General features: G+C 40.2%; 1 protein-coding gene across 3 annotated transcripts in view; it reads left to right on the plus strand.

Annotated features, from left to right (window-relative positions):
- Positions 1-24,704, plus strand: part of LOC140338729 (uncharacterized) — a 101,056-nt gene that overhangs the window by 62,713 nt on the left and 13,639 nt on the right. For 2 of the 3 annotated variants that reach the window (XM_072423052.1, XM_072423051.1), the window contains exon 6: positions 8,784-9,828. The exons of the other annotated variant lie outside the window; for it this stretch is intronic. In XM_072423052.1, coding sequence (XP_072279153.1) covers positions 8,784-9,160 — 377 coding nt within the window. In that variant the 3' untranslated portion in view covers positions 9,161-9,828. Of the gene's footprint in view, positions 1-8,783; positions 9,829-24,704 lie in introns of those variants that run through there. 3 annotated transcript variants of the gene reach the window in all.

Consider the following 24,704-nt stretch of genomic DNA (forward strand, 5'->3'; position numbering starts at 1 on the left):
AAGTCAATTTTGATTTGTTTGAAGCAGTTCCTTTCTCTGAATTGTTGAAAAGCTAAAAACAGCACAATTGTCTTATTAAAACTGTTGTTTGATGCGCATAGTTGTGCGCAAAACTCCAGGAGCCTTATGCGCATAGTTGTGCGCAAAAGCGGACCCGCTATGTGCGTGTGAACTGTGTTCTAACAGTTGAAAAACTCACCGGCCACTTTTGCAGAGAAGGATCCTTATTTGTGTGTTTTTCTTTTAAGGTATATATTGTTTGTTTGCCTTTATGTGCACTCATGTATGTACATACATGCATATATGTATGTACGTATTTAGATGTGTGTACATATACATAGAAAAGAGAAATTATAGGAAGAAATAGGCAAAGAGGTTTTTAGGGGCATATTGCTTAACATGCTTCAAATTGAAAAGATAGCCTATTTCTTCCTATGATTTCTGATGTCATGGGGTTGGCTCCAAGCACCACATTCATGGAGGATATTGCTTCTGGTTTAAAGGAGGAATCTACCTTTATGTGCTTCCACTACCAAGCTTAGGTGAGTAAGTCAATATAAAGTGGGCCAAGGTCTAAAATGCCATTCAAACCTGCATAAACACCCTGAAAGGCTGGAAAAACAAGAACAAATGTTTGGCTCAAAGTGAATTTGTCCCTGGAAGTTTGATATATTAGTACTATTTGTTTTGTGTAAACACCTAAATAATGCATACAATCTGGTATTTAATTAGCAAAATAAGTTAAGCAACAACAGAACATCTGTTCCTTTCTAAGAGTGCTTGAGCCTGCTTGTAAGCTTGGCAATCAATGTGGTTTGATGTTGTGCTTGGAAACCTGGACCTCCTTCCATCACAATCAGGTGTATTAGAACTCAGCTGGACAGCTAATTGACAACCTGTTTGGAAAGCAAGTGGAAGTGTGTCTGTATACAATAGTGCTAAGATCAGGCAGCAAAGCACAATGTGAACAAACATATAACACTACTACAAATGAACAGAGGAGTTGTGCAGAACAGTGGCAGCAAATCAACATGAGTGCAAATGTCAGACTGTTAAAAAAACAAAGAAATAAAAACCATGACAATTTATTCATAAAAGGAAAATGTACATAAGACATTCAAATACCAATATGTGACATTGTGACTTTAGGAATGGGACAAAGGCTTCCAGGGGGGTCAAGTAGCAGTTTGTAGTGGAAACCATGCATACATTAGTACTCAATATTTGTGGAAAAAATTACAAAACATTGCTGAAAAATTTCTAAACAAAACTAAACTAAACAGAAACGGCAATGGGAAACCACGCACAAAAAACATGCATCTTAATGATCTACACCCAGATATCAAGGTTGTGTATCTGCCTAAAAACACAACAGCTATCCTCCAACCAATGGACCAGGGGAGGCATAGCTACATTAAAAGCGTACTATTTACACACAACATTTTCCAAAGCTATAGCAGCAACAGAAAGTAATGAAATAAACCCTTCATGAGTTTTGGAAATCATACATTTTACACTGCATAATGAACATCAAATCAGCTTGGGAAGGAGTGACAGAAAAATGTATGCAGGGTATATGGAAAAAATGCCTAAAGCATTTTGTGAATAATTTTAAAGAATTTGACATAAACCTATGTTGATGCCATAAATAAAAAAAAAATGCAGAACATGCTTATATTCTTAATTTAGATGTTCAGTTAAAAGATTTTGAAGAATGAGTCCAATATCTTGAAGGTGAGCTAACTAATGAGAATTTAATGGAAAAGGAAGCACTGCAGCGCTTGGAAGAGGTAGAAGAAGATGAAAAAATGGAAGTACAAAAGTTCACTGCAAAGGGGTTAGCTTGTGTGTTTTTAAAAGTGAATGCAGCTATGTTGGAACTAGAGGCTATGACTCATAATGTTGAATGGTTCACTTAAGTGGAGCTGCAAGTGAACAAACTTTTACAATACTATTGTGAAATTTATGAAGAAAAAAATAAAATTACAAAGCAGACCACATTGACAGGATTTATCTTAAAAACTACATTAAGGGCCACTACCCCCTACAATGTATTCCATTTCTTCACCTTCCTCTTTATCCTAACCTGGGCCTTCTACAGCCCCTGGGCCTGCTAATAACTCTGAAGATGAAACTGTTGACTGTGAAGCAATACCTGTACCACACTTGATTGATGATGACTAAAATCATTATTCTGTGTGTCTAAAGATTGTACAGTGCAGTCTTTGTTATGTCTTTCATGTTTTGTTATAAAGTACAGTATGTTAATGTGCTGTAATACAGAGTTATGCAAAGTTTCCTTTTTGTCCTTTTCTTTATTCACATACTGCAAAAATAACTTTTGTTATAAATGGTGTCATTAAAACAATACAGTGTGAAATTTATAAAGATGGTGACATATACCCACTATTACACTACAGTACTTACTTACCAACCAATTTGCTTAACAACCTTGTCCTAGGAACAGAACTTGGTCATTAACCACCTGAGCGTTACACTGAGGTCTAGATTTCTGTACCAAAAGCGTTACAGGTTTTCATGAAATTTTTTTTTTTTAAATTGTAGACCTGTAACGTACAGAAATATGTCTGAATAGGGGTCTAGTAGATATAATGAATATAAAAAATGTTTGAAACACACAATCATGTAAAAAAAAAAAAAAATTACTTTAAATAAAATTGAAGGAAAAACACAAAATTCAGCTTAAACAAGAATACATAAATAAATGAAAAATACTGAAAATGCGATAATTCGGTATACTGTATAGTAATATATTTTTCTAAAACACCTCCCTAGTGTCCAACCTATAGACAAAACCACATAAATATATTTTCTATTATTTTGTATTGGATTGGATACAGGACTTTGTATTCAATCCAATACAAAATGAGAACAAAATTCAAACTCTCATTATGTATTGGATTGAATTTTCCCGCACACGCGCCGACGTCATCGCGCACGCACGCACAAGAAGCCGGCCGGCTTTTTTTTCCTCCGCCCGCCGGCTTCTTGTTTCAGAGAGCACCCGGCGCTGGAAGGAGAACGACGCGGGACGATCAGCGGGACCAGGTAAGTGAGGATTTTAATTTACGGAAAATCTCGGGGTTAACCAAAACAGCAACTTTTTTTAGCCCGTACGAAGGTCGGGCTTAACGGTCGGGAGGTTAAGTGAGAGGTATATGTATTGTTCTAAGCAACTTCACAGATCCTCCAGCACCATCTAGTAATACATTGAGGCACTGGCTTCACTTATCACACTATCTCTACTGAATCTTCTACCTTGGTGTGGGGAAATTGCTTAATATATTGAGTCCGTTGAGTCTCTGGCTAAAATCACAAAGAAATCTCTGACTGACAAGCAAAGCTCAAGCTCACCAAAATCTGCTTCCCAACAAGACAGGAATATCAAGCGTCAATTACTACGCAAAAAGAGCAACTGTCCTCTCTATCGCAAAAATAGTAGGATTTAGATAATAGAAATTACAATTTTAATATACATTTCTTGGGCATTCCAGAAACCTATAAACAACATGATCTGCAACACTTCCTGGTGGTGTATTTGATGCAAGCCTTGCAAATGAAACCCACAGAAAAACCTTGCTTAGTAATTGCAAGAGTGAACAGCGAAGATCATTTTCCCCAGCCTGCAAAATCCATTTTTCACTACTGTATCCAGGTAAACTGAGTGTCAATGTCAGTGAACACCTTATGTTACTTGAGAATGCAGATTCAACACTTGCCTGTCCTCAGGAACTCCATCCTTACCAGAGGATTGATTATCTAGGTTTATATGGTAGTATTGATGTTGCATAATTAGGATTAATAATAAGAATAATTAAGATTTAAGAATAATTAAGATTACTATGTCTATCTTTGCAGCTTAAGGATTTTACATGATTTTAACACTTTAATTCACAGTTTGCAACTAGACTCTTGCCCCCCATTAATGTTATATGTTTACAGTTAGGAAAAAAGTTGAACTGTTGTTTTGATTAATACTGCTATTGGTAAAAGATAAAACACTTTGTTCAGGATATTTTAGTTTGGTTTAGCAGGGTTGTAATATATATGGCTAAACCAGGGTTTTCAATCCTAGTACTACTGACAAAAGGGACAGCCTGTGACAGTTCATCTTGCCACTTCCAAAATTCTTAAATGCAATTTTATAAGGTATCATTTAGAGATATGCTACTCCTATTTGCTTATGGATAGGAGAAGGACATGGCTCCAAGCTGATTTTAAACAACCAATTAAATGCACAAGCCCTTAAAAAAGTGAAATACACTAAATATAAATACTATCATTGGGCAACAAGACACAACCAGAAATCATGCAACTATTAGAACCATACTTCTCACCAATTTACTCCACTGACCCAGAAAAGGTGGATGCTTCTTACAGAATCTTAACATACTACCTCTCTCAACACAACAAAATACTTTGAATGCCCCCATAAATACATATAATAGCAAAGGCAAAGACCTTCCTTTGGGAAAGATAGTGGGTCTGGACAGACTCCCAGCTGAATTTTATAAACCTTTAGAGTAATACATTTCTCCACTTCCAAAATTAATTACTAAAAAGTAAACATTTTAGTGATAGATCAGCTTTAACTCTTTGTTGCCCACAGCAGAGCCCTGGTGTACAAGGGCAGGTTGAGACTTGTGGCAGGGACAAGCAATCTTGTGCATCACATAGCAGCTGGCACCTTGCCAGCCACTCAGAACTCTTAAAGAACCACTCATAGCTACCCCCATCTTTATTGGGCTGCTGCGGGGAAATACTAAATGTAGCATATCCTCCAAGGGGATACAAAAATAAATTTTGACTGGTTGCAATGGGTGACTGCACCCACAGGACCTACTAGCCTGGTCCTGCTTTGCACTTGGGTTCTTTGCTGTTTGGCTCAGACCCTCCAATAGCAACTGGCCATCAAGCAAGGGAACCCGGAGCAAGTGCTGAATCTGGGCTAGCCAGCAAGGCAGCCAGGTAGAAAGTAAAGGGTCTAGTCTAACCATAAAGAGAGACAGGTGCTGGTGGGGGGGTTGGTGACTCAGCAAGGGAGCCAGGTGCAAGTGAAGCCTGACCCTCCATTTGCACCCATCTTGCCACTATCATTCTTGGTAATCCAGACCCTGCAATTGCACCTGTCTTCCTTGCTGCCTATCCCAAAGCCAGCAATTGCACCTTTCTCTCTTGCTGGTTAGCCAGCTAGTTACTATACCTGTAAGTATTACTAATAATCCAATCCAAGGTCAATTTCTGATGGCTGCCCTGTTTTAGATGCCTAGGAGTGGTAATAGGCAGTAATTGCTAGGCAAGTGTCTGCAAAAGCATAGCAAAACACTGTATTGTTTTTACTGGTAAAAAAAGCACCTGAATTAACCAAATTAACTTACAAATGCTTACATAAGTGGTGACAAGTCGTTCCAAGTGTAGTCTTTGAAGGTGGTGTTGAGGATGAACATATTTCCCTCTTGAAGGAACAGAGACTCCTTGCTATAGATGGAGTTTTTACGGACACATGTGTGAGAACAATCAAAGGTGGTTATTGTTCTGATTTATTCAGAAAAGGTGGTGGTATTTATACAAAGTGAAGAATTACAGAAAGGTAATTAAAATGTAAACAGTAAACAGTGATCTTTCAGGAATCCAGAGTCATTGATGGACCTGAACAATGCATGGCCCTGATATCTGGGCTATCTCCTCCCATGTCCCAATTTCATAGCCATTGTTTCTAATTTATACGTTGGTCATTGTCATTGTTGTTATTGATTCCTATTTATACTTTGGTTATTGTTACACAAAAGAAACTTAATGATATTTACAGGACAATCACTTTTCACAATGCAGTCAGTTTTCCAGATTTTTCAAAAATGGTGAACAATGGTCAGTTGGCCACAAGCCTTGGCCCAGGAAAACAAAAAGTGTAGATAAAAAAAGTCCTTTGTTGGTATGAGGCAAAAGCCGTGTATGTAGTATACTTTATGATTCCTTCTTATATATCAAAAAGTCCACATCAGTAGTTGACACCATTTAAAACCACATGCAAAAAACAGCAGTGTAATCTAAGCCTAAATGTTTACCTTTAACTTATCTAGGTTTTGTGGTATTAAAACAAAAGTTTAACTTAAAATTTACAACTGAAATGCAGAACACAATTTCTACCATTCTGAATTTTGAAGCAAAGAAGGATATAGAAATATGCAAAGAGGAAGTAAACTAAATATTTAAAAGCAGACATGAGTAGTTTGAAGAATTTGCATGACCACCAAGGATGTAAGAGACCTAAGGAGTGCGGAATTTCCGAAAATTTCGGATTTTTGAATCGCCTGTAATTATAATGTATTAGCGCTATCTAGTGGCAACTGACAGAACTACACCCGAATAGACGCAGCTTTTTCCTCCTTGGGTATGCAAGGGCTATTCATGCCAGGGAAACTGAAGGATCCGGATTACGGATGGCCGGATTTTCAATTGTCAACCTGTACTAATTACTAAATAAGAAACAAAAGTCTTTGTGCATTGGTTAAGAGGATATTTTATCTAGAAGCAGCTACTTTTTATCTTTCTGATGGAGTTGCATTGGTAAACATGTCAAAGTGGTGCATATTCTAACTCTTTATATTAGTATTTCCCAGTAGTTACTGTACTATTGAATTTAACAAGATACCACATCCCAGTTAGCAATAATTACAAATATTGTGTCACGCACGGAGAGACAGAACAACTATGAGACTCTATGGCTTGCACGGAGGTGGTGTGAGCCCTGAGAAGCGCCAAGGTGCAGAGTCCAAGCAGTAACCAGGTATTCTCCAGAGCCTCTGATGGTGAGGATGTTTTGCCACACTAAGGTGGGCAAAACACGGTAGCAAATCACAAAGCGGAAGGATAGTCAAGGAAGGCTGGGGTTGAGGCAGGCAGCAAGCAAGAGAGGTCAGATCACACGCCAGGGGTCAATAGCCGGGGGTCCAGGAAGCAGACACTAGTGACACAGGGGCCACTGCAGGCACAGGGAACACAGGAGACACTGGAAGCAACAGGAGGCACAGGTGACTCAGGGATATCTACATACAGACAGGAACACTGGAACAGCACAAGAAAGTTGGCTGGGAACCAACGGAATGGACAACAAGGGGTTAACACAGAAGCTGGACAAAGGAAACACTGAATTAAGCACCAGGTGAACAGGAACTAGCTCAACAGAAATATGAGCTTGGCACAATGGAGACACATTGCACGAATTAAGTGCAGTTTGTGAGCTAGCTAAATAGCCAGGGCTAGTCAAGAGGCGTTTTTTCTGATTGGCCAGTGGATTTGATTGAATTGATAAAGTTTGGAAACAGAGGCATGCCAAGCTTCTGAACTGCCCGCATGCGCTTTAGTGAGGAAGAGGTAAGTGTGACATATTGTATCAGGAATTGGAAGCATTTCATCACAAGCTCACAAGTCAACTAGTAGACGATTATTTAAGACCCTTTGTTTCTGGACTACCCTCTTTTCTTAAGGACACTCCCGATCTATTGAAAGTAATAGGAGGTATTTCTGTAGTTAGTGACTGCCTCTTGGTAACAATTTACATTGAAGCATTACATTCAAGTATATATCTTGATAAGGGAATCTCAGTGATTAATGAATTTCTGAGTGAAACAAACCAAACGCATATCCCTGGATATGCGGCCGGTTTCCTAAGCAGAAAAACTACCCATGGAAAATAACTGCCAGAGGGCGTAAACCAATGGGCATGTACAATGACTTAATTGTTTAAAAAAGTTTCACTTTCACTGTTTATGAATGCTGCATGTCATGTTCTGCAGCCTTACATCTCTCCCAGTACAAACCCCCATATCTCCTGACTAGTATGTCAGTCCCACTTGAAATTTTCAGGGTACACAGGGGATCTTCATAGCTAACAGTACTCCATCTCCCTACCTTTACCAAATGTATACCTACCTGTCACAAAACTAGAAATGTCATACTACACTACCCTGTCCCCTTCCCTATCTTGAACCCCAATTGTTCTGGAAAGGGGAGATATGCATAACCAAAAATGTAGCTGCAAGTGGGGGCCATCTGTGGCTAACACCCCCTAAAATTTCATCACTAGGCCATCTTCAGAACATAAAAAACTCTGCCCATACAAAAAACTACCCTGTTACACATTGGTGGAGGCTTCTAGCACCTGAACCCCAATTTCACTGGAACGGCGGGATACGGGTGAACAAAATTAGAGCTGCAAGTAGGGGACACCTGTGACTAATACCTCTAAAATGTCATCATTAGGCCCGTGTCAGAACATAAAGAACTCTGCCCATACAAAAAAACTACCCTGTTACACATTGGTGGAGTCTACTACCACCTGAACCCCAATATCTCTAGAACGGGGGGGAGGGGGTACAGGTGAACAAAATTAGAGGTGCAAGTGGGTGACACTTGTGGCTAACAACCCCTAAAATTTCATCATTAGGACATCCAATGAGCTTACATTGAGTGCCAGTTTACATGGAAGAGTATGCCCCCTCATGCCTCGCCATGCCTTGCTACAACATTATGTAAGAAAGATTTGCATGAAAATTATGTGAGAAAAATTTGCATAAAATTTTATGTGGTTTTATATCTTACTGTCATTTATGTATACGAGGGGGTGCTGAGAAGTTCCTGGTTTTGCCCCCTTTCAGATGAAATACAAAAATGAGTGTAGGAGCATATGACAGCCTAATATCTTAGTATGTAACTGCAAAAATCAGGTCTTAAAATTCTTAAAACCCTTTTTTTTCTTTTAGTGAGAAGCTGTGAGGCACAAGCAAGTTTTACGTTGTTGAAGTTACCGTCCGTCATGAAGTTTTTGTTTCTCCAGGGAAAGTCAGGAAAGGACATTCACACTGAGATGTCACAAACACTGAGGGCGAAGTGTTCTTCCTACAGCACTGTCAAAACCTGGATATCTCATTTCAAGACTGGGCATTTCACTGCTGAAGGTGAGCCCCGCAGTGGGCGCCCCCAAACCTCAGCTGACCCGGCAACCTGCGATGCTGTCCATGAGCTGATTATTGAGGACTGGCGAATATCCGCAAAAAAGATAGGCCCGACCCTTGACATCTTACGGGAGTGTATTGGGTTTGTTATCAATGTTTTGGGTGCCGAAATGTTTAAACAGTGATCAGAAGAAGGAACGGGTTGAAGCATCCAAAGCCGTTTTGGCCCATTTTGAAGCTGCACAGGACTTTTTGGCTAGGTTAGTGACTGAGGATGAAACCTGGCTCCACATCTATGATCCTGAAACCAAGGAACAGTCAAAGGAATAGCGCCTCAGCGGGTCCCCACGGTCGAAAAAGTTCCGAACCAAGAAATCAAAATAAGTCATGGCGTCCGTTTTCTGGTACAAAGAAGGTATTTTGTTGGTGGACTACCTACCTCAGGGCTCTAGTATCACCGGACAGTATTATGCTACCCTCCTGGACCAGCTGAAGGAGGTAATGAAGACGAAACACCGTGAAAAGTTGACCAAAGGGATCCTTTTTTTTGCAGGATAATGCAGCTGCGCACACATCCAACGCTGTGGCTGCCAATATGAACAACCTGGGTTTCCAATGGGTCCACCATCCCCCCTACTCACCTGACCTGTTATCTGTTCCCAAATTTTAAGAAACACCTGAAGGGACATTGTTTTAGGGACATTATTTTGAGGACATTTCTGACGTCAAACATGCTGCTGAGAGCTGGTTTGTGGCCCAACCAAAGGACTTTTATTTGAACGGTCTAGAAAAGCTGCAACTATGCTGTACCAAGTGCATCAGTCTCAAGGGGGAATATGTTGAATAAATGTGTTATTTCATAACTCTGGCTCTCTTCTTTCTAGACAAAGCCAGGAACTTCTCAACACCCCCTCATAAAAGCCTGACCATTAAACTCCTTCCAAAATTTGGTTCCCCCTAAAGGAAGCCGTATTGTTAGTTCTTTATCAAAATCTCCTCTAGGATTAGGATGCAATCTATCCTTAGCAATGAATTTTAACTTATCAACATCATAGTTGTGATATAGCCCCATATGATGGAAAAATAGGCTGATATTTCTACCACTCATAGTTATGAATGCAGGCTCATATATTCTCTTGCAAAATGCTCTCTTTGTCTTCCCTACATACTAGCTACCCCAGCAAGATGAATAATCCCCATGGAGTTGCAATCAGCGTATTCTCTTGGTTTGATTTTAATACTACTTGGGATAATACAATTATCACTACAATGATAAATCCACTTACACTGATTGCAATTCCACAGCGGTATGTACCTCGTTTTGTAACCTATTCCCTTTCAGATGCTCAGAAATTATCTTGCACCAATCTTTGAGAGATAGCAATTTTTTGTAGGGTGATTTGTGGACATGGAGCTATGAGTTTCCTACTAGTTGAATCAGTAGCTAACAGGGTCCAAAATCAGTTACAGATCTGTTGCATTTCACAGTGCTGAAATGAATACTGTGTAATTAGAATAACGTTACATTTCTGATTTTCTTGACTCTTAGTTTTGGAAAGATTTTGTTAACAGGTTCTGGTATTTGCTCTTAGACATGCCTTTTTTTAAGATTTTTGACTATGACCTAATTCCATTAACCTTGTTTTAAAGTCCTTAGCTGTCATTTCAAAATGTAAGTCGTATGAGCAATTTATCCGAATCCTTAAACATTTAGAGAATGATATATTATTTTTCAATGGGACTTGATTAGGACTAGTCGCTAGTAGAATTGCATTACTTGCTGTAGGTTTACAAAAAACAAGAGAGGAATTTTAATGCTCTAAATATTTTTTTTTCATCATCTTCAGAGGGTTACAACAGTATTCTGCAAAAATCTAAAACTAGAAAGTAGCTCGATGGAAAACATGCATGGAGGTAGTTACAAATATCATGACATTTTAGCAAACAGGAGATATCAAATTTTTCGACTCTTTCATAAAGACTAGCCGTTAGGTCTCCCATTATCATAATGTCAATAATAATTTTAAATCATTGTGGTACAGAGGGAAGACACTTGATCTCCAAAGTGTCAGAATACATAGTTTAGCAGCATTCAACAGGTGTCTATCCACCGATGTCTTATGGAATCAGAGGGGGAGGGAGCTGTTTTGAAGCAGAAAAAATGAGGGGTCATCTGGGACAGTATATTCTGTAAATTTTTGTACAATTTCTCTGAATTTATGCCAGAATGCGCATAGTATTGGGCAGGACCAGAAAATGTGAAGTAGCATACCTTCCCCCACCAAATAGGTGCGGGTAGTGTGGTCAGGCGAGGAGTTAAGTAAGGCATATAGGGCAGATAATGGATGCCTGTCTGAACCTGCTCCTGTATACAGAGATTCGAAGGAAGTAAGAGATCTGGCAAGCCTGGCAACTTGCCTAGTTGTGCTAGGTCAGAAATCTGGAGCCAAGAGTTCCTGTGTAAAAAATCTAGTGCCCTGCATAATCCCATTTTATAGGGATTTACAAAATAAGGGTCTTCCCTACCCGGTTCAAATGCTGGGTTGTCTAGAACCGGGTAAAGAGGTGATGGGGAAGGTTTAATATTGGGGCAACCTTATGACACACTTTCAAGGTAGGGCCAATTAGAGGATGTTGTTTAAGTTTACCAAATTACTTTCCAGTCAAGGGGCCATTTTCAAACTCGGCCCTCCGGCTAACTGCTCCAGCCCAACCCTTTGTTTAAAAGAAGCATTTTTAGCCCACCCCACTCGCCTAACCAGGTGAGAAGCCAAGTAGTACGTATATAGATTAGGAACTCCTAGACCTCCCACTGCCTTGGTTCCCAACAATAGATTGCGATTCAATCTAGACCGGTGACTACCCCATATCAACTAAAAAAACGCTGTATGCACCCTATTAAAAAAGATTTAGGTATCCATTTTGGTAAAGGTCTGAAATAGGTATAGGAACCTTGGAAGAACATTAGTTTTATTCACCTGAACCCTGCCAAACCACGATATGGTAAGGGATTTCTATTTTAGTAAATCTGCTTTTATCCGTTGAAAAAGAGGTGAAAAATTCAACTGGAAAATTTGAGATAAATCCCAAATCCTAGAGATAGACTCCCAGATATCGAAAACCCTCCAGAGGTCCATTTGAAAGAGTAATTCCTCTCAATTTGTTCTTTTTGCCCGTGGATTAGAGAAATGTTCGGAGCATCTGACTTGCTATAGTTAATTTAAAATTTCGAGAGCTATATACGTTCATTTCCTTCATAAGATTAGGCATGAAGATAACCGGATTGGAAAGCACAGACACACAAACGATCATCTGCAAAATATATTTTATTCACAAATTTTAGTCCTGTGATATCAGGGTTAGCTCTAATAGCTCTTAAAAGAGGTTCTAGTGTTAAAATGAAAATAAGTTGGGAGAGAGGGAAGCCCTGCAAGGTACCATTCACTATGGGGAAATAGTCTAAAATAGTTCCTTTAACTCGGACTGCTGTTGACGGGCATGAATATATTGATCGTAATAAAGCTAATGTTTGGACCCAATCCAATGTGTAACAAGGTTTGATTCATGAATGTCCAAATGACTCTATCAAACGCCTTCTCTGCATCTGTAGATAGCAGGAAGGTGGGTGTAGATTGTAAGTAAGTATCATCCTTCACCATCCCTGTAAATTTCTCCCACTTTTTAACATCAGTTGCACAACTATGATATCCTATGGGAAAACGCTTATTGCGGATTGAAGGCATATGTCCCTCTTTGAAATGTGTTTATTGTAGAAATGCAGTCTGAGCTTTCAAACCATATAGTCTAGCAAGAACTGCTGTACATTTTTCTGGAATGTTTAACATTTGAACATTATAAGAAAGTACCTTGATTGTCTCCACTATGGAGTCCACAAGGCCTGGCATAAAGTGATTCTTAGTTAAAACAGGGAATAGGGGACCAGGAATTGGGGTGAACAAATGTAAGTAGATCGGGTTAGAAATTAGGTTCAAGAGGGGGGTTTGAGGTTAGTGTTGTCTAGAGAATGCTATAATATTTATCAGATGCAGTAACCGGGCTGGTGGACCTAACGTGGTAAGTGGTTGGGGTAACGTGGAAAGCCAATGATGGGACTCCCACCCCAGCTACAATTGCAGGCAAAAAAAAATTAAAGAAAAAAATTAAACTGGAATGTATGCTGTTTTTGGAGGGGATAGACACAGACCCCTATAATTTACAGAAATCAAGACAGTAAATAACCAATTTCCTTCAATCTAGAGGGTGAACTGTTTTGTATGATTTCTTTTACAAAGTTAACAACAGGACAGAGTAAAGTTAGCTCATTAAAGAAAATACAATTATCTGGAATAGGCAATTTGCACATGTGGGCAAGTAATAAACATTATCAATATAAACCTAAGTAACAAAAAGCCAGGTCACATGACCCATTTGTGTAAGATCGACAGTCATCTTGCAGGCTTTGCTTTATAATACATATAGATTAAAATTAAAGGTATTTGCAAAGCTTGCAAACAGATAAAACCAGGATGATCTCACCAATCTTGCAGCTTTCAGCGGCAAGTGTTCTTAGGAGGTGTGGTGTCTTGAGAACGAGCTCTTTTCTTGGCTGCTAATTGCTATAGGTTGAGCACCTTTGTAGTTGGCGCCTGCAAGTCGGGGAGATCAATCTCCGTGAGGTTAAAGGCATCTAAAATATCTAGTAAATCTTCTTCCTCAGTGTTGCTGAGCACCCATATTTGAAGGCAGTAATTAAATCAGTAGCGGATGTTTTGGGTGCGCAGAACTTCTAATAATGGTTTTAGTGATTTCTGTTAAACCAGCATGTGTCAAGATAAATCCTGGAGTAGCATAACCTGGGAATCATTGTAGAGGATGTCATCTTGTTCCTGAGCACGTTTTATATTGTCGTCTTTGAGTCTATAAGCATGTATGCAACAAATAACAACCCTGGGGCGTCTGGGATCTGAGGATTTCAGGCCTATAGCCCTATGGATTCTATCAATTTCCAGGGGAGTGTCCTTTGGCTTAGATAGTACGGAGGTAAAGAAGGCTGTGGCTGCTGCGTGAAAATCTTTGGCTTCTACCGATTCTGGTAAACCTCTGGTGCGTGTATTGTTGTGCCTGGTTCACAAGTATTTGCTCCAGTAAGGCGGAGTGCTCCTTAAGTATGGAAATATGATTGTGACATGTGCCCTGAGATCGTTAGTCGCCTTCTCTGCTTCTTTAATGCTGTGCGTCATGTCACATTTAGGATCTTTTTAAACTTCTCAAAATAGTTTATAGTAGTAGTAGTAGGGATATTATGTTATTTATGTTAAGTTTTCCTGTCCCACTGTGTGGATGTATGATCTGTGCTGGGCTTTGTGAAGCTTGGAAAGGCTTATCAGAGTTGGTAGGAAAGGGGGCATGGTGCTGTGGGCTCACCTCTGAACACTCTGCCTCCTCCAAGCCTTGGAATCCTCCTGAAAATCATTGCTGCTGGAGCAGTGAATCAAGCAGGGACATAGTGGAGCCAGGCATCCCTCCTTCATCTAAACTAAGAGGGGGGTATTGATCAAATCCTCCCTGCTCTGTGTCCGTGCCTCTGACTTCTGGGGAGGGAGAGACACCAATCTTCCATGACTGTGACCCGCTGGGTGTATTAGCGGAATCCCACATGGTTCTTCTGCCCATCTGTGTCCAAAAAAAACCAAAACAGATCATCGGTATTAGAAGCTGAAAGCAGGTAGCCCCAATTTAATGTACAGCGCTGCGTAATATGTTGGCGCTATATAAATCCTGTTTAATATTAATAATATTAATAATAGCCGGACAGGAGCTGTGTCTCCATGCTACCTATCCACTCATCAGCCCAAACATTTTTTCCAAATATTAACTTCAAAAATATATCATTTTACAACACAAATCAATTTAATTATTCAAAAGGTGTACCATTTACATTCACTTACGTAGGATGCTTGCTTTTTAAGAGACACATTGATAACAAAGGGGCCAAACTTAGTTCAAGAGATATCCATGTCCATCGGACAGTGACACAGGGAACTCCTGTGGTGTCACTGCCTGATGTTTCCTTCCTTTCCCTGAGCTAGTTGTAAAGTAGAAACTCCCCTCACTGGCTAGTATGGAATCGAGGCTCTGTCTCTAATGTGCAGCCTCTGGTCAGATTGAAATTAAGATAAAATGTTCTTCTGTCTATGGGTGGTAGTGTGTCTGAAGCCCATGTGGGGCTAGCAGATTATCTGCTTAGCAGGGGTCTCCAAGTGCTAATATCATCAGGTATTTGAATATAGCAATCAGGGGAGCCTTTCCTTATTTAGTACAGTTTAGTTTAGTATTGAGCAAGATTTTTTTTGTTTCTTGAATAAATTGATTCCTCCATTAATGCATGACTTTCCTGGGCCTTGTGGCACTGTACTGAATACTTGCCACATTTTGCTAAACATGGACATGGATATCTCTTGAGCTAAGTTTGGCTTCTTTGATGTTCTCAACATGTCCCTTGGCTAGCGTTCATTCTATGTAAGTGAATCAATGTATATTGTACACTTTTTGATGAGTTAAATTAAATAATGTTAGTGTATAGGTGATTACTAGGGATGAACTAGAAGGCCTCTGACAGTCTCGCAAAAATTTCCCCGAAATTCTGGTGGGTTCGCGAGATTTAGGCAAATTGATTTAGCGGATTACATTAAAGTCGATGGGCTGACTTTAAACATATTTAGCAAAGCCCCTATACATGTTAGAACCACCAAATTTGCTATGTAAGTGTAAGAGAACAGTGGCAACAAGGACAAAATACAAAAGTTAAAAAAGACCTTGTGGTTTTCCAGAAAATGGCAGGCAAAGTGACAGCAGGCAAATAGGATTTTTGCGTGATGGACAGCGTCCAGAATGCAGCACAAACATTAGAACATTGAGAAATGGTGAATTCAACCCACTAGCAACAGTCTCTGCCATCAAAACAGCAGGAAAACACTTTGCTATTTAATGTACGCACCCCTATTGAATTTACATAGCTGCATAATATCTTAACGCTATATAACAATAAAAAATATAAGTCCTGTTTATTATTATTATTTATAATAATAATAATAATAATAATAATTGGTAACTGGCATCATGACCTGGATGACATGTGTTAGACATGCCACCCATAAAGTTGTGGACAAGTAGTGCGGTAACATTAGGCAAAAGGATGGAGGACCAGAGAGGGAGTGTGGGTAAGCAAGAGCAGTAGCAGTGTGTGGCCTCTGGTGAGCTAACGCCAGGGAGACTGAATTGGTAAGAGTCATGGAAAGCTGAGTGTAGTGCATCGTCATTGCCACCCAGAAGTGTACAATTTTAGTGAATGGAGTACTAACAGGCGGCAGCAGCAACAGAAGGAGGAGGAAGCAGAGGGACCGCAAGACGAAGTGGGAACCGCATTGGTAACTGGCATCTCGAGCTGGGTGTAGTGCATCGTCAATGCCAACCAGAAGTGTGTAATACAATTTTTGTGAATAGAGTACCGACAGGTGACAGCAGCAGGAGGAGGAGACGGTGGGCCCTGAGACGGAGCGTGGACTGCATTGGTAACTGGCATCTAGAGCTGGGTGTAGTGCATCATCAATGCCACCCAGAAGTGTTCAATATTAGTGAATAGAGTACTGACAGGTGGCAGCAACAGCAGCAAGAGGAGGCGGTGGGACCTGAGAAGGAGCGTGGACCACATTGATAACTGGCATTTAGAGCTGGGTGTAGTGCATCGACAATGACACCCTGCAGTGTGTAAAACAATTTAGGTAAATGGAGTACTGGCATCTAGAGCTGGGTGTAGTGCATCATCAATGCCACCCAGAAGTGTTCAATATTAGTGAATAGAGTACTGACAGGTGGCAGCAACAGCAGGAGGAGGAGGCGGAGGGCCCTGAGACAGAGCGTGGAGCGCATTGATAACTGACATCTGGAGCTGGGTGTAGTGCATTGTCAATGACACCCAGAAGTGTGTAATACAGTTATATTGAATAGAGTACTGACAGGCGGCATCAGGAGAAGGCGGTGGCAGCAACAGCATCAGGAGGAGGTGGTGGACCCAGAGACAGAGCGTGGAGTGCATTGGTAACCAACATCAAAAGGTGGGTGTAGTGCATTGTCAATGACACCCAGAAGTGTGTAATACAGTTGTATTGAATGGAGTACTGACAGGCGACAGCAGTAACAGCATCAGGAGGAGGCGGAGGAGGAGCATTGACCGCATTGGTAACTGGCATCTAGAGCTGGGTGTAGTGCATTGTCAATGACACCCAGAAGTGTAATACAATTTTTGTGAATGGAGTACTGACAGGCGGCAGCAGCAACAGCATCAGGAGGAGGCGGTGGACCCCAAGATGGAGCGTGGACGGCATTGGTAACTGGCATCTAGAACTGGGTGTAGTGCATCATCAATGCCAACCAGAAGTGTGTAATGCAAATATTGGAATTTGTGATTAAACGTAGAAGGGCTGCTGTGGTCTGTGGTGCCGGAAGCGATAGGAAGGTAGACGGTATTGCTAGTTTGCATCATGAAGTGGATGACATAAATGCCAACACTCAATCTTACAATACTTAGCTGAAAAACTAGGCAAAGGCAATGGTACCTATCAGTGTGGCAGTACTGGGAGTTTTTATCTGCAGTTTGTTGGCCTCCCGGAAGCAGCAGAAATGTAAAGTAAATTGCTAGCTGGCACAATGGCAAGCATGAAACTGGCGAAGAATGCCACCCTTGGACTGTGTGATAACTAGCAGAAAAATTCAACCAAGGCAGGCTCAGCTGACAGGGTGTTTGGTGATAGGCAGCCACAGACTGTGGGTTCACAGTGGAGCAGTGTGGGTTCACAGAGGCATCTTGGTTGGCCTAGTGAGTCCTTGTGTCAGTCAATCAGTGACATCTGCAGTGGGGATATGATAGTTGTTAGTAACCCACTTTTCATTCATTTTCAAAAAGGTGAGGCGATTGACATTTTCCGTCGACAGTCATGATTGGTTTTCCGTTACCACTCCGCCAGTGGCACTGAAGGTTCTTTTGGACAGAACACTGGATGCCGGACACAAAAGAAGCTTGATGGCATAGTGTACCAACTGCAGGCAGATTTCAAGCGTGTTGACCCAAAAATTATTGGTGTCACTACTGTCAGGACAGGCATCCTCCTCATAACTGCTGTCGTCAACACCACCACCAGCCAGAAAAGAGCCAACGTAATCGTGCAGCATACGCTTCATCCGTTCATCCAATCCCCCCTGCCTTGGCCTACACTTTTGGATGCGTGCGGCTTGCTTCCACAACTGCTGATGCTGCTGCTGCCGTCGCTACAGAAGGATTCCGTGGAGGCAGTGTCCGCCTGAGCTCCCTGTGTAGAATGTGGTGCACGGAACTTCTGACACAGCCGGTCGCATATAATTCTGCTCAGGTGGGCTCATCCCCAGTCTGTTGCTGTTGCCTTTCCTCTACATCTGTTTCAGAACTGTTGCTAGCCCTTACACGCACCGGTGGTTCCCAGGTGGCATCTCGGTCATCATCACCTTGAGGACCCAGTCCACAATACTCTCAACATGACGTGACTGTATGATGGTTTGCTGCCCCTGTTGCAGGTTGCCCAACGCCACGCCTTCCCCTGCGTCTACCACTCACCTTTTACTTATTCGGAAAAAAATGCACTTCTACCAAAAAGTTTCTTTGGTAAATAGTAAGTGGTATCAGAATTAAATATCTGTATTTTTTTTGGAAAAAAAGACATTTTTCTGGCTTTTTTGATAGCAAGTGAAATCAGAAAAAAAAATATCTTTATGTTTTCGAGAGAGATACAGAATTTTTTCTGGCTTTTTTAATAGATAGCAAATGGAATCAGAATAAAATATCTTTATTTTTTTGAGAGAAATACAGATTTTTTTCTGGCTTTTTTAATAGATAGCAAGTGGAATCAGAATAAAATATCTGTTATTTTTTGAGAGAATATTTCCTGGCTTTTTGATAGCAAGTGGGATCAGAATAAAATATCTTTATTTTTTGAGAGAAATACAAAAAATTTTCTGGCTTTTTTGCTAGATAGCAATTGGGATCAAAATTAATAGATAGCAAGTGCTATTTGAATTAAATATCTGTATTTTTTGAGAGAAATACAGAAATGTTTCTGACTTCTGGCTTCTCCTTAAAATGTTTCTGACGTCTCCTTAAAATGTTTCTGACTTCTGGCTTCTCCTTAAAACACACCAAAAATTAAAAAATGAAATAAAATAATTATATTACAATATAATTAGTCAGTATTATTAAACAGTATTTATATAATACCAACATTTTATACAGCACTATACGTTAAGTAGCACTGTACAAAAAATAGACCAAAGCCAAGTACTGTGTGTTTTAGGGTCCTCTAGATTTACCTGTCCAGGTCATACCGAGATTCCATTGTTGATCTGTATTTTTCCTAAAATACAAAACTTCCAAATTGATTAACAACACTTTACTTTCTGATGGAGGTTCCAAACAGCTTGGTCACCTATTCCTGACCCTCTACAATTCATAGTTTCCTTGTACTCTCTTTTAAAAGCTCTGAACTCTTCTAAGAAACTATTTAGTTGAGTTTTCAGTTGGTCATTCTCAGCCTGTAAAGAATTGTTTTGTGCCCTTTGTATTTTTGAGAGAGACCACTGGCTTATGCTTATGAAGATGGGTCCCCCAACTTGTTGAATACACCTCAGTATCACGTCTGTATGTTTTATATGGGCGTTGGTTTATCCTCTTTTCAGTACAAAGAGACAAACAAAATCTGGCAATATGGCCAAATAGTCCACAAGCATAGCATCTTATCTTGTAAAAGGTATTAAAACATTTATTTACCTCTGACACAGGTTTAGGCTGAGCACCTGGAAAATTAGCAGCCTTTTATGACTGTGTACAGTACAAAGGAATGGTTTTATTGGAGCTATGACCTTGCCTACAAACACTGGATGAGGCCACTGTCCTACTATACAAACAAGACACACCAGTTTAATTTGCATGTGGGAGTTGTACAACTCTCTCCTTGCCTAAAGCTATAGAAGGACATTCTTTTTTATTATCAAACTAATCCTTCTCCAGAGGCAATGTTTTGTTCTCTCTTTCAATTTGCTGGTTACTCTTGACAATGGCAGCAGCCTTACTTATGGACATGTCATCTGCACAAGCTGGTGCAGTGTTTTTACCTTGGCCCAACTGGTTAGCAATGGCTGCCCTTCCTTTAAGAACAGTAAATAGTTTGTATCAGCTGCGCCTCTCTCTTCTTGCACTTGGTGTGGTCAATGGGTTTGCCTTTTTTCATTTCTGACATTTGCTCTTGAGCAACTTTATAGGCACTAGTAAGGTGACCACACTCAGTCTCAGGATTCAATAATAACTGCTTGTATTTAATTTGCCTTGAGCAGATCTATAATTTTTAACTTGCTCTTCATGGGAAGATCTGATCATCTGATCATTTAAGGTGGAAGTGGTATTTAACTGGTGAAGTAAATCTTGGTTGGCTTTTTCCATTTTTATTATTTTCTCTTTAGAACTTTGTACCAGGTCTTCTAATGTATTCATTCTGGCACTCATGGCTATGCAGGCTTCATACATACCTGCCATTGCTAGGCTTTTTAACTTTTATTCTTTTTACAGGTTTTAGTTTGCTGGTCAAATAGTTCCTGCACATATGCCCATGGAGAGGTGAAACATAAAATACACAGCAATATTGTTTAATATCTAGATATAGGAACTTCAATCAGTACAATATATAGTATATATACAATACAATACAATATACAATATTTCTCTCTCCAATCGCCCCAGGTACAGGTTGGCATATGTGGGATCACATCTCATCCACCCCCTGTACCAGGGGGTACCATCAAATGTCAAAACATTCCTCAGCAGAATATATTGTAGGAGACAGATATAGGATTCATTATGTCCTTTTAATGTTTTGCTGGTTTCCCCCAAGAATATTTCATTGATCTTTAAGCCTTTTCCCGTAATACTTGAGTAGAGGGCCTCCAAGTCGATGGCCACGAATAGGGCCTCTTTGGGAATACATAGATCTTCAATAGCTTTCAATGAATCCGGAGTGTCCTTTAAAAAAGAAGGTAAACCAAAAACAAATGGTCTTAAGTATTTATCTAACAATTACCTATCATTGGAATAAATGCTGTCAATACCTAATACAGTAGAAGATTCTGAAGAGTCAGCAACATTCTTATTTACCCCCTGCAAACTCTTCCATTACTACTCAAAGATTCAGATGTTAAACAATTAAACAAGGCCGTGTTCCATTTCCTTTGACAGGGCATGAAACCACGTATTTTGTTACAGAAACTTTATCTGCCAAAGAGCGAGGGTGGTGTACCCAACGTTAGAGTGTTTTCTAATTGATTGGTATAAGGCCTCCTCAGTCTATACAGACTTTCACAACCTAATGTTCTTAGGTGGGAGAGGGATTTTCCGACAGAGGATTTGGTAAGAAAAGTATTGGAGGGCTACAACGGGGTGCACCAGGTCATCAAGAATGAATGTTCAACTTTATCCTCAACTCGTTTACTCGTTATCGAGCTGCCCTTCCCTCTCCCTTTAAATATAAAGAGGGTTATGTCAAAGAAGCATTGCGGGGCAGGATCCTATTTTAGATATATATATGTGCATCACATTGATAAAATCATTTTCGCTGTACCAATGTAGTTCATACATATCTTGGGAACATCATTCAAAACCTTAAAGATTTGTTTAGCTGTTTGATTTGTTTGTTTTTTTGCTGGCTGCACCACCGTATATACCCCCACTTGTTTACTCATCTTCCTTCTCTTCTTACTATCTCAACACCGATCTACCCGACTCCCTATCAGCCCCCCCCTCATTCTTAAATATTATTATTATTATTATTTAGAAGCAGGACCAATAGGAGGGGAGATATGTAGTGGTGGGAAAAAGTGAGGGTTTCAAAAGACAGAAAAAGATGGGTAGACAGGTTTTAAAAAATTGGTTTGAGTGCTCTTTAAATGAGCAAAAAGTATTATCAAGCCAAATAGGATGAGAAAGACCATTCTAGAAAGTCAGGGGCAGCTCTAGAAAAGTCTTGGAGCTGTGTATGTAATGAGGTTATGAGTGAGGAAGTCAGTAGTAGGTAATTGAAGGAGTGAAGAGCGCGGCTAGGGGAGTATTTTTTTTTACTAGGTCAGAAAGGTAAGTGGAACAAAAACTTTGAAGGCAAAGCACAGGAGCTTGAGATACAGCAGTAAAGGTGTGGTGGGAAGGATAGATGAGTGTGGCTGCAGCATTCACAATAGATTGTAGAGGAGAGTCGGGTTAGTGCAATACCAGAGAGAAGGATGTTATAGTAGTCCAGACGAGAGATGATAAGAGCATGTACAAGGAGTTTGGTGGTCTCTGGGGACCGGTAGGGGTGGATTTTGGATATGTTGTGCAGGTAAAAGTGACAGGACCTGGAAATGTTCTGAAAATGAGGGGTAAATGAGAGGGCAGAATCAAAGGTGACACAAAGATGACATGCCTGAGGTGAGGGACGAATAACAGTGATTTTAATAGTTAGAAATATGTTAGGGGAGATTTGGAATGTGAGGGGGGCCAGGGTGGAGGAATGGGCATGGAGATCAGAGGGAATTGGATCAAGCTGACAGGTAGTAGATGAAGATGATGAGAGAAGAGAGGAGACTTCATCCAGAGTAACAGGGTTGAGGGAGGTCAGCGATGATTTACAGGTGGAAGGGGTGGGTATGGTTGGAATGGCACGGTGAGCAGGGACATTGAGTCTGATTCATCAAGCCAAATTGGAAGCTCGAGACCTGCACGTATTCGTGATCCGGAACCGGAGCCCTAAAATCAATTCATCAACCAAACCCGAGGCACTGGCGTACTCGTGCGGAAGTCAATAACTGAAGCGATCTCTCTGATGGATATGCGCAGCCCCGGCAGGTTCACATTTGCGAGTTTGCTTTAAACTCACTGTTCCCCTAAAAAGACATTCTTTCCAATGGCTCATTTTAAAATGACTTATTTCTTTCCTGTTAGGCAAGAGTAAACCAAGTTCAGCTCCTCCACATAGGCAACTGTCTAAACACTTATGATGCCTGATCAGAGGAGCCGCCTGGGGTGAATTATTGCGACTTTCCGCAGGCTAAACCTCGGCTTTGCCATTGAACTATATTTTCCCACAAAAGTCACAAGCACACACACATTCTTGTTTGCTTCTATAGATATAAATGCATATATAATATATATAGTTATATAATAGTTATTGATATATATGTAATATATATATATAGTTGTAATTACTATAGTTATTATAATCCAAAAATCCACAAAAAAAATATATATACATATATATATACATAATTATTGTAGTATATAAATATATATGTATCTAAATGTACATATATCCAAGCAAACTTACTTGATTAACCCCCCCCCCCCCCCACAAACCAGTCTAGTTAAAATAATACTAATGAAAATGCATATGTATTTCTATACATTTAGATGTATTTTGACATACACACACAAGTGAAATCACTAAATGTTCCTTAACCTCCCTAGCGGTTCATTTCTTTCCGGTTTTATATGTCTAAAAGTACATTGTTTTTCATGAAAATTTATTTTACAGTATAATATAATAGTATATTAAAGTTAAGAGTATAATAAAGTTTGAAACACAAAGTAATTTAAAATCAATAAATTGAATACATTTAAAAAATCTATATATTTAAAAAAAAAATTAATTTTTTTAAATTAAAAAAAAAATATACACATTATACTCATACTATTCTATATGCTGTAAAATAAGTGTTCTTGAAAACATTGTACTGATTTTACACATAAAAATCCAATGTATAGCATTCAATACAGTTATTTTGTATTGAATGCAATACAAATGGATTTTGAATTTCCGGCCCCGCTGGCAACGTACACATGCACTGACGTCACCGGGAACTCCCCGGTGACTCATTGGGTGCAGAAGCAAGAAGAAGAAAGCAGAAAGAAGATGGAGATCGATGTGCTGGACGGCACGGGACCCCGGCGGATCAGGTAAGCGCTGTATTTACTAACCTTCCATAGGTGTTCCAACCCCAAGTGTGACTCAGGGTTACCACTTTTAGCAACTTTTTTCTACCCCGAGTCACACTCGGGGTTACCGCTAGGGGACCGCTAGGGTGCACAGAACAGGTAGCAGGTGTGCGCTAATCATTTGCTATCACCTCACCATTGAGTTTAACATCTGCTCCTGAATCGTGCAGCGGAAAATTAATCACCTTAATTGGCATATTCGAGATCTTTGCTCATTTTTGCAGGAAACCAGCAGGCAAGTTCACTAGCCCCAACTCGCAGTAATAGAGTTTACCGACCGGTGCTTACGTATGCGCAACGAGCATACGCGCATTTTATTGATAAATCAGGCCTCTGTGTCTGAAGTAGGTGGCCATGTCTTGGGCAGAGAAGGTGATGGGGGGGGGGGAGCAGGTGTGGGGTTTAGAAGGGAGTCAATTTTGAGAAGAGGCTGCATGGGTTGGACACTTGAGAAAAAATGGCAGCGGAGAAATAATTTTGCTTGGTGACAGTGAGTTCAGTGTTAAAGTGTTGTAGTCTAGCTTTGTAGTCCATGAAGTCAGCATTGAGGCCAGATTTCCTCCACTTGCGCTCAGCTGCATAAACAGTCTTATGTAGATGTTTGGTGTGATTGTTGTAGCAGACTTGGGGGT

The sequence above is a fragment of the Pyxicephalus adspersus genome, chromosome 9 (assembly GCF_032062135.1).
Source record: "Pyxicephalus adspersus chromosome 9, UCB_Pads_2.0, whole genome shotgun sequence".
Classification (NCBI taxonomy): domain Eukaryota; kingdom Metazoa; phylum Chordata; class Amphibia; order Anura; family Pyxicephalidae; genus Pyxicephalus; species Pyxicephalus adspersus.